Source organism: Hyperoodon ampullatus (assembly GCF_949752795.1).
Source record: "Hyperoodon ampullatus genome assembly, chromosome: 1".
In the NCBI taxonomy this organism is placed as follows: Eukaryota; Metazoa; Chordata; class Mammalia; order Artiodactyla; family Ziphiidae; genus Hyperoodon; species Hyperoodon ampullatus.
Genome location: NC_136914.1, coordinates 32,641,666 through 32,652,067, shown reverse-complemented (window position 1 = coordinate 32,652,067; position 10,402 = coordinate 32,641,666). Strand labels below are relative to the sequence as shown.

The window sequence follows — 10,402 nt, the reverse complement described above, 5'->3', positions numbered from 1 at the left end:
GGATTTCCATGCAAAGTATTTCAAAGGTTCAGTCTCGATCTTCTCCTGTGCGGCTTTGGCCTTTAAAGATAGACCTCGGGATTTTCCCTGGATCCTGGCTACCTCCCATTTAGCTAAAGTTGACAGTTTTGGAACCCCTCCTCATGGGTGTTTTGTTTGCTCGCTTGCTTTCCTGGTGGATCAGGTGCGATGGTGGGCAGCGTTTCTCTATTGCTAGGTGGGTTTTACCGGCTCTGGAAGATAAAAATTAGAATTGCTTGTATCGTACGGCAGCAGGGCCTGGTGAGAGAACGCTTCACCGCCAGCAGCACGGAGCCACTCGGCTTCGCACGGCAGCCGGAAACGGGCTTTCCTGCGTCCGGTCCGGGCTGAAGCAGCTCCCAGCGCCGCAGCTGCCGCGGCGGCACAAAGGTAGCGCCGCGCCGCGCAGGCGGGAGCGGGGGCGCTGTCCGCGGTGCTGAAAGGCGAGCGCCGGTGGGCGCGACAGCTCGCGAGACCCGAGGTCTCGCCCGGGGTCCGCGGCGCCCCGGCTCCGAGCCGCGCCCCCAGCTCCGCGCGCGCGACGCCGGGGCGCGCGGGGCGCGCGGGGGGAGGGGCGCCCCGGCCGCCCGCCCGCCGCGACTCGCGCACGCGCGCCGGGCCCGTCTCTGGGACTCGTGTGCGTGCGTGTGTGTGTGTGTGTGTGTGCGCGCGTGTGTGCGTGTGTGTGTGCGCGCGCGCGCGTGTGAGAGCGGGGAGAGGGAGAAGCGCGCGAGGGTGAGTGTGTGAGTGCATGGGAGGGTGCTGAGTGTGCCGAGGCGCTGGGACCACAGCGGCAGCCTGCTGGAAGCTGCATCCAGCCAGTCTCCGGACTTCGCGAGGGGGACCGGGCGCAGGGCGGCAGCCACCCGCAGGACCTGGGAAATAGGGATTCCTCTGCCACCACGTCGGGTTTCTAGCAGCTCGGTGCTACATTGCTGTCTCAAAATGCAGAGGATCTAATTTGCCGAGGAGAGCGGCCGAAGAAGGAAGAGGAGGAAAAGGGGGGAAAAAAAGAAGGGTATTTTGTGGATGCTCTACTTTTCTTGGAAATGCAAAAGATTATGCATATATCTGTCCTCCTTTCTCCTGTTTTGTGGGGACTGATTTTTGGTGTCTCTTCTAACAGCATACAGATAGGTAGGTACCCTTTGTGCTCTGCTTTTGAATTGTGCATAATTTGGTGGTAATCTTTGTTCACGGTGGACAAATTAATTCATGTCATGTAGACTTATGTCATACCTTGACTGCATTCCAGATTTAAACTGCCTGGAATATATATGTTTTTCTTAAGATGAGGCAAAGGCAGAAGACTATGCCTCTGATACAAGAGAGGGAAAGGGCTTCGCATTAATGACCCCCAGATTTTTATTCCTTCTGCCGTCACAGCATCTTCCGGTTTGTTCAGGTTCTCTAGGGGTTCTGAATGCACAGCTTGTGATCACTAGGAAGGGAGGACATTTCTGGCCACCCACCTTGCCCTCGGGGCCCCCCTGTGCCTTGACCCTCGGCCTAGGATGCTGCCGCCCCCTCCCGCACACGCACACGCACACACACACCGGCTCCCGGGTCCGTGGATGTGTTTATTCGGCCTGCTAGTGTGAACGAGGGGCTCCGGGGCAGTCGGGCGCTAGCGGGCTCCCCTGCTTTTCGCCGGGCGCTGACACTGTCCTCCCGCTTGGTGTTTGTTCTTTGCAGGGGGGCTGTTTCCCAGGGGCGCCGATCAGGAATACAGTGCATTTCGGGTAGGGATGGTTCAGTTCTCCACTTCGGAGTTCAGACTGACACCCCACATCGACAATTTGGAGGTAGCCAACAGCTTCGCAGTCACCAATGCTTGTGAGTAAGGAATATTTATGCCCTTTCGGGGGGCCGCACGCGGAAAGCGGGCTGGAGTGTGTGTGTGTGTGTGTGTGTGTGTGTGTGTGTGTGTGTTCCTGCGTGTCAGTGTCGGGGCGCAGTGACTGCACGCGCGCGTGCGTGTGGCAGCGTCGGGGGAAAGGTGTCGGCGATCGCGGGGACGCCCGCTGGCTGGGGCCTGGGGGCGGTGAAGAGCCGGCGAAAGGCGGCGGAGAGTGTACGCCCTGGGGCTCGGGTGGGATGGGTGTCGGAGGTGAGGGGGCGCCCTTGGGTGCGGGGCTCCCGGTGTAGCTGGAGTCTTCAAGGCGAGCCCTTCACCCCTGCGCCCCGCGAGCACGCGGTGCCCCGGGGCGCGCCGTCGGGCTGCTGGGTAGACTCCACGGCCCCGGGTTGAAATCCGTAGGCCTCCCTCGGGGTCCCCGTGCGGACCCCGTGACCTGTATGCTCCCCCGAGACGGGACACATTGTCACAGCGGTCCCGCAGTGCGCTCGGCACCCGAGGCCCCCCGAGGGGCGCGGCGCGGCTGACGCAGGCCGGGGATCGCGGCCCCGGTAGCTGCGGCCCGAGCGCAGCGGCGAGCGTGCCCGGGGCGCCGCGGGCCCTCGCCGGCCGGGGCGCTGGTTCGCAGGTCGCGGGGCTCCCGCCGAGGCAGCGGGAGGAGAAGGACCCAAAAGCGGCGGGATGCGCCGAGTTCGGAAGCTGGAGAAGCCGCCGACCAGCCATTTTAGTCTTCGCAGCCTTCCCGCTAGTCCCGGCGCGGCGCGCGGTGTCCGGGGACCGGCCGCGGAGCTCCATCCAGGCCTCAGAGTGCTGGGACCCAAGCAATTAAGTCCCCACGCGGTTCCGTGGGAAGGCCGGCGGGCCCGCGTCCAGACGCGGCCGCCCCCGGACTCCCTGCCCTCTGCCAGCGGCTGGCATCCTTTCCTGCCGGCTGGGTTGCGGGGACTCTTTTCGGACTTGGCGTTCTCAGTGTTTATTGCACAGTTGACAGTCTCGCGGGGGGACTTGCAGATGGCTTCTCTCCCACTCTGGCTACTTGCAAAGGAGCCAGCGGAACATGACCGCAGAGAAAGCCTGACCGCGGAGTCCCCATGGTAGACAGGCAGCTGGTGGCCGTCCCGCTGCTCCGTGATAAGCCTTAATCATACAGCCCATGGGTTAGCTTGACTGTAATGTCAGAAAGAGCATCCGCTCGGTTTGAAGCTCCCGTCCACCGAATGAATGAAGGAACGAAACCACTGTCTTTGACCACAGAGCAGGGGTCGTCATCATGGTCCTGTTAGATGCTTAGAAGTCAACTGTTTATGAAACCCTGTTTAAGAAGATTGCAGTGTTGTGTGTTTTCTTCACATGTTGGTTCTAAGTGAGAAAAGGAACTGGGCATGGTGGGGAGGAGAGAGAGAGAGAGAGAGAGAGAAAGAGGGAGAGAGGGAAAGAGAGAGAGAGAGAGGCTTAAGTGGATTTGCAGTTAAAAGAAAAACTCCATAGAAGAATATAATAATATATATCTTGGAAAATATATATATATATATATATATATATATATATATATATATATATATATATATATGTATATGTATACAAAGAAACCGGCTGTAGTTTAAGTTTTGAAGGCTTTTATGCTTGACCTGTTTACCTATCAGATTTTGATTATTCATTTTATTTGATATCAGGTTTCCGTTTTTTTTTTCCTGAATTGTGAGTTTGACAAACAATTGTTCTAAGTATCTGACTGTATGTAATTGTATACTAGTGTGAAAATGCTGTGGAAAATAATGAACCTAAGGCAAGGCTATGATTATTGGAAGGATCTAGATTTTTAAAACAAGGTGAAAAGAATTTGAATATGGTCAATGACAGAGAAGTTCACTCATTGGTGAAAATCATGCCAGGGTCTGGCTGAGAGCACAGGAGTTAGGTCCCCTGAAAGCAGTGAATATGTCTTCATTCCAAATGCTGAATGACTGTGCTGGGCCTTTGTAAAGACTAAAAAGTAATGGTTAGGTAAGGTTAGGTGACTAGTTTAGGTCCTCAGTCTCAATATTTTTGGATAGATTTATTTAATATAAATTTTATTGAAATAAGATATGCAGGCAGAAACTGTACATATATTAAACACATATATAAATCCATACATTTCCACAGAATGAGTACATCCATGAAATAAGAGATAGATTTCATTTAAAAAAACACAATTTAATTTGCTTGACCATAATTCTGAGAAAATGGGAAAATCAGATCTTCATTTTGCACAGATTTTTTTTCTTATAAAATGGAGCTGAAATAAAAAGTTACATGTCTCCATGTCCCCAATTTTCTCCTCCATGGATTATTCTAGGACACTAAAACAAATTCAGTGAGGAACTGAATGCATTTTCGAGTTTCCGACACGGGAATTCAGAGCCATGGTCTCTGCAACTCCCGTGTTATAAGTAGTCTTACTGATTGCTGAGCAGAACTAGCTGAGGCCCTGGTACAGAAGAGAGACTCATTGAATAGAATTTTCTGGAGTTGACATTAACTCATCGACCAGGCACTCAATTTCTTCATTCCTTTGGGAATTTTACAATCTAGAGTTTGCAAAATGAAATGGAGTGTTTGTATCCTTTGTTTTTTCCCATGAGCAATAGAAAATGTAAAATTAGTTTACCTCTTTTCAGAGAGAGAGAGAGAGAGATGCTTGTATAAACTACACTCACAAAGTTAACAGTCAAGAAATGAATGGAGATCTCTAATATCAAATTTATTAAGATGAGTCTTGATCCCTTAAATCGTGCTCAAGGCTTTTTCTCCTTAGCCTTTGTTTCCTTGTCTTCTCAGTCGGGGGAATCCATGATTCTTTCCTATATGAAGTGGAAGCAGCAGTGTCAAATATGTTGATAGAAACCCAACCGACTTTCTTCCATTTCGTCCAGAAATCTAAGGAATTCTCTGCTTCTTAACTCCACTATTAAAATGTGTATCATCAATCAGTGTTCATAAAGTAGCTTGTCCTTCCTCAGAATTAAACCATAAAAATCCCATAGGGTAAATTTAACCCTAAATGTAACATATAAATTTAATATATTAAGAAAGCAGAGTTGTAAACCTTAATAATATAATTTCAAAATAGAAAAGATATTAGTCTGCTCACTTAGTTGTATTCCTGAGATGGAGGGACTTCTTTGGAACTGCTGAGGCCGATGGGGCTTTCAGGGTCCATCAGGATCCATGGAATGGGTTAAAGTTATGCAAATGAAATGAAGTCATTATATTCTGAACTGGGTAAGTGACTGTGCAGGCTCTGAACTCCCTCCCACTCCCTCTTTCACAGTCACAGTGGGAATAATGGAAGGACCTACTTGTTCCCATTTGTTTCCATGGGTACCTGAGGAAATACAGATTTCCAATTTCTTACTTTCTCCTTTTATTTTCCCCTCCCTCCCCACTTCCTTTCCTCCTTCTTTCTGATTAGCTAGAGAGCCTACTAAGGTGAGGTGTTTTTTTTTTTCACTGAAGGTTGCTCAAACATAAGACTTCAATATGAGAAAATCCATGAAATCAGAAAAATAAATAAATTAGCGTCTGACATTCAACAGTTGAATCAGTAATGGGCCTCAAGAATTCTTTCCTTCCTTCCTTTCCCCGCCCCGCCCCCTTCAGTATATGCTGAGTGTCTTCTAGATGTCAGAGAATAAATGAATGCTGTTCCTGTAGTAATTCATTTTTTCCTAACTTTTCCCCTCAATGCTCTTTCAAATAGTTTTCAAATACTTATTGGCCTGGAGGCCTTTCCTGTGCACTGTCTGCTGGGTCTTGTCTAAGAAGTTTAGTCTGAGGATGTGGAGATATTCTAGTAGTTTTTCTACAAAAGCAATTTATTACAGTAACTCAACATTTCTGTGAAAATAATAAATGTGATATTGGTACATGTGTATACACCACATATTGTGTATAGATTAACAAAATCAACAGCAGGTTTTAGGCGAATACTACATATGTTTACATTCTAAAAAGTTTTAATAAAGTTTAATGTACTATTTACTAAAACTTTGTTTTAGTAAATTTGTTTTATTTTAAACAAAATAAAACTGTCTAAAAGGGCTATGAACATGAGTATTTGATCATATAAGGCTTTGGAATTAAAAATATTAAATAGTAAATGTCCTCTTCAAAATCTTTCCTATTTTTTACTGAAAGACTTTGACAAATAGCTATTAAGCTATTTAAAAATAATTTAATAGTTTCATATTTCAATTTCATAACAATAAATTATAAAAATATTAAATTTCAAGAAACAGCAGAAAAAATCTACTTTTCCTCTAAGCCAGCAGATGGAGATGTTGGAGAAATACTGTTCTTTTGTAAAACTGCTGCGCACACTGCCTTTTGAAGCAACGTAAACCCATTCATTTAGAGAGATGGAAGAAATATGTGTAAATGGCATCTATTTTGGAAAAACTCACTTAAAATGATGTGTTTGAAAAATAACTCCGAATTCCTTTTAAAAAGAGTGCCTTCGATTTTATTTTTAAAATAGATTATCTTCAATCTTCTTGTGAATTTGATTTGGAAAGAAATTCAGGAACATCATTGATTATAAATGCTCTTGGACAAGAGAGAATTCTAAAAGTATACTTTTTCCTTGAAGAAAGAATCAAGGCTTTTTAACCTTGACTCTTCAGATCTTATTTATTTACTTATTTTATGAGAATAGAGTTGATTTACAATGTGGTGTTAGTTTCAGGTGTACAGCAAAGCGATTCAGATATATATATATATATATATATATATATATATATATATATATATATATATATATATATAATTTTCCTTTATTGATTACTACAAAATATTGAGTTGAGTTCCCTGTACTATCCAGTAGGTCCTTCAGATATTACTTTAAGGTATATTTCTTATCATTGAATTTTAGTCATGAATTATTGAGATTTTGTATCTGTTCATCACATAAATTGGTGCTTGCTAAACCTTTATTACACTTTGCATGAATTTGTGTGTGTGTGTTTGTATAGTTATAATTATAGATTTTGAGCAATTATAGATTGGCTGGGCTATCATGTTTTGTCATTTTGTCGAGGTAATTATGAGAGCCTGGAGTTACCCACTTTAATGTATGCAAAAATTTCATAAAAACAGACTCAACTTGGATGCTCTTAAGCAATTATGAGAATTTGTGGTGCGAAGAAAACTGGGGACAAATGTACCAGAACACACTACCTTACAACCTGGGGTGTAAGTCTTCGATTATAAGCAATTGGAAATTACAAAGAATGAAGTAGCTCTTAATATGTGAGAATAATAATTTATCATTAGATTTTTTTTGTAGTTAAGCTTTCATACTCCATGTATATCACAAGAGAATTTCAAGAAAAGACATTGTATCAAACAGAAATCAAAGAATGGCTTAGGTTGAAATATTCTATTTAGGATGTGAGAAACTGAGTATTTAAATAAAAATTACTGTATGAAACTATAGAAGCATCATAGTAACAGGAATTTATTTCTGTGCTATTCCTTTTTGAGGTCTTGCAGACTTCAACCTGCTGACTCAAGAGGTTTCCCTTTCATGTCAAGCCTTTAAAGTGATGGGGTCATTGCACCTTGACATTAGGACCATAAAATGATGATTCATGCCAGAGCCCAGATTCTCTCGGAATCTCTTTCAAAAACACTCACACTTTCAGACGTTCTGGAGCACTGACAATGTTAAGGAAGGCTGTAGAGGACCAGTTGTTTCCTGGTTATTCCATCAGGTGTTGCCGTATGGTTGACTTTTCAAAGAGCGTGGGGTGTTTTACCTCCTCTTCCTCTGTTCTCCTCCCTTTTAAAAAAAGTTACTGAAAGTGCTTAATCTGACGAGCAGATGCTATTACAGGAAATAAACTTAAATTGAAATAGATTTTTTTTTTTAGGTAAGCAGAGGATATACTCCACAGAGCTAAAATCTTGTATTAGATTTAAACATTTTATTGGGATGTTAGTGGCCACTGAGTAAATTATATTTTTCTTCTTTAACTGAATTCCACTGAAGATTCCCCAGACATGATTAAAATGCTAGCTCTTTTATTCCGGCAATTTTCATTCAAATTTTCTGAGGTTTTCTCTAATGTTCTGAATATCATTGCCAAACATCTTAAGTAACTATGCCTCATCAATACAATAGGAAAATTAGTTGTTGAATTCAAGGTTACCCACGATTTTTTTTAGAATCTCAGAATCACCCACGATTTAAAAATTTCCCCAAGCTAAAAGGTTTCTCAAAGCAGGTTTCACTAATTTGGGAGAAAAATGAATGTGATTCTTACAGAGGTGTCCATTAGTAGTCTAATACCTATTATTTTTGGTTACTATTCAGTTTAAAGTATTTTGTCATTTTTGATAATGTTAATTTATAGAATGAAAGCATTTAAAAATTAACATGGAGAATGAAAACATGCCTTTCTTAATGGCAGGGTCATGCCACTGCTGGCTTTGTGTCCTTCACGATTTTTTATCTATTACACAGACTGCATATAGCAGAATTTCTTGTTATACAATTGTACTTGTTAAAATCAGAATTTTGCTCTTATGCTACTTTTGGATTTCAAAAGAAACAATTTATTTGGTAAAATCTGCCTCCGATCCTATTTAGATAGAGGTGTGATACATTTTTCATTTTCATCTACAACTTAGATATGTTCAAAGTTATTATATTTATCTCTAAAGCTACATTGCTCTATGTTAAAATGCTTTGCTGAAATAAATGCTGTTGGGGTGATGTGGAAGCCATGTTGCAGTGGTTAGAATACAGGGATCCTTTCTCAGGGCCCTGAGGACTATGGGTGTGCCCCACTTCCATTTTTGTTTTGGACTTTCCACAAAAAGTGACTGTTCATATACCTTGAATAGCCACAAAATTGTCTTATCTCCCCCCAACCCACCATCCCCAGGATATTATATACCACAATTTTCTGTGAATTCCTTCATTTTTTATTTAAATTAAAAAAAACTCCAATATTTATTTTATTTTATTTTTAATTAATTTTTACTGGAGTATAGTTGATTTACAATGTTGTGTTAGTTTCTGCTGTACAACAAAGTGAATCAGTTATACATATACATGTATCCACTCTTTTTAAAATTCTTTTCCCATATAGGTCATTACAGAGTATTGAGTAGAGTTCCCTGTGCTATACAGTAGGTCCTTATTAGTTATCCTTTTCATATATAGTAGTAGTGTGTATTTGTCAATCCAATCTCCCAATTTATTCCTCCCTACCTCCTTTCCCCCTTGGTAGCAAAAGTTTTACAAAGCAGCGAATTATAAAAATATATATTTTTTAGAGATATTTGAGAATGAGAAATTTATAGACACAGTTTCTTACGGACCAGTTGCTTTAATATTTGCACTAATGGGTGTGATTGTTTTATATGCATGCCTTTTTTTTTCTTTTTTGTATTGGCAGTTTATCCTTAGAATTTGTTTTCCAGTAATTTAGCTATTTTTATCCTATTGATAGTTTGTTTCAGCAAAAAAAACCCAACTTGTAATTATAGTTTTATTTTTCATATGTTAATTAACATAATATTGCAAAAAATCATCAAAAATGTTTAGTACTAATGTGTAGCTTAAGGTTAAAGACAGTTTTAAAATGTAGAACCTTGACAATTATAAGAGTCTTCAACTGAATAGAACAAGTAGGTTTGGGAGATAAGGGTTCATTATAGAAGGGGATTTATGAGGAGATAGTTTCTTAGATTGTTTTACTTTTCACCTCAACATTTCTTAAAGAAATGACATATACCCATCACAGTTTTACTATTTAAATTGTTATTCAGTGTTTTACTTTATTGTTTTAGTTATGTTATGTTAATACCTACATTTTTTTCCTGATTTTATTTTAGTATGTACAATGTGAGCCCAAACTGAATTGAATTGAGAAATGCCTGAATTCTAGTTTGTCTACAGTCCTCTGAACAGGGCATCATATTTCTACTGAGCTATTTACCCTGTGTGTAAAGTTACTTTCAAACTATAAATACTATGGTATTCACTTTATGCTGCTCTGATACTTGTACTCTGATCAAATTTCAGTACCTCAGAAGGTGTCCCTTCAATGCAAATATTTTTCGTCTAATCTTTATAAAAACCCAGTGATACTGATTGAAGTGATAGAAATATGTTTATATAAACTGAGTGTATCTATGCTTATTATGAAAACATAGAGAAGTGTTACCTAATTCTTCATCACTACAACATAATATGGCCTTGGTCAATCATTTCTAACTTCTGCATAAAATTAATTGAAGCTCATATTATATAATTTGATTAAAAAAAAGGTTTTCTCAGCCCCTAAACCTTTTGCAGCTGATACTAAGGCTTTGCATTAAAATACTCTTTCAGAATTAGTATTCATTTTACAATTTCCCTTGCATAAGTATTGGGTCCACTGCAGTAAGAATATGTCAGCAATATGTGATTATGTATTTTTTTATTGGTTATGCAAGAATAAAGGGATAGAATGAGCATTTTGAAATAATTAT

The 10,402-nt window shown here is 41.6% G+C and overlaps 1 protein-coding gene across 2 annotated transcripts in view; it reads left to right on the top strand.

Annotated features, from left to right (window-relative positions):
* Nucleotides 1–1,070: 1,070 nt before the first annotated feature.
* The window catches only part of GRIA2 (glutamate ionotropic receptor AMPA type subunit 2), a gene marked incomplete at both ends in the record, with an annotated part of 147,082 nt that continues 137,750 nt past the window's right edge, over nucleotides 1,071–10,402 (top strand). For both annotated transcript variants that reach the window (XM_079698102.1, XM_079698103.1), the window contains 2 exons: nucleotides 1,071–1,158; nucleotides 1,717–1,857. In XM_079698102.1, the coding sequence (XP_079554228.1) occupies nucleotides 1,071–1,158; nucleotides 1,717–1,857 (229 nt within the window). The remainder of the gene's footprint in view (nucleotides 1,159–1,716; nucleotides 1,858–10,402) is intronic.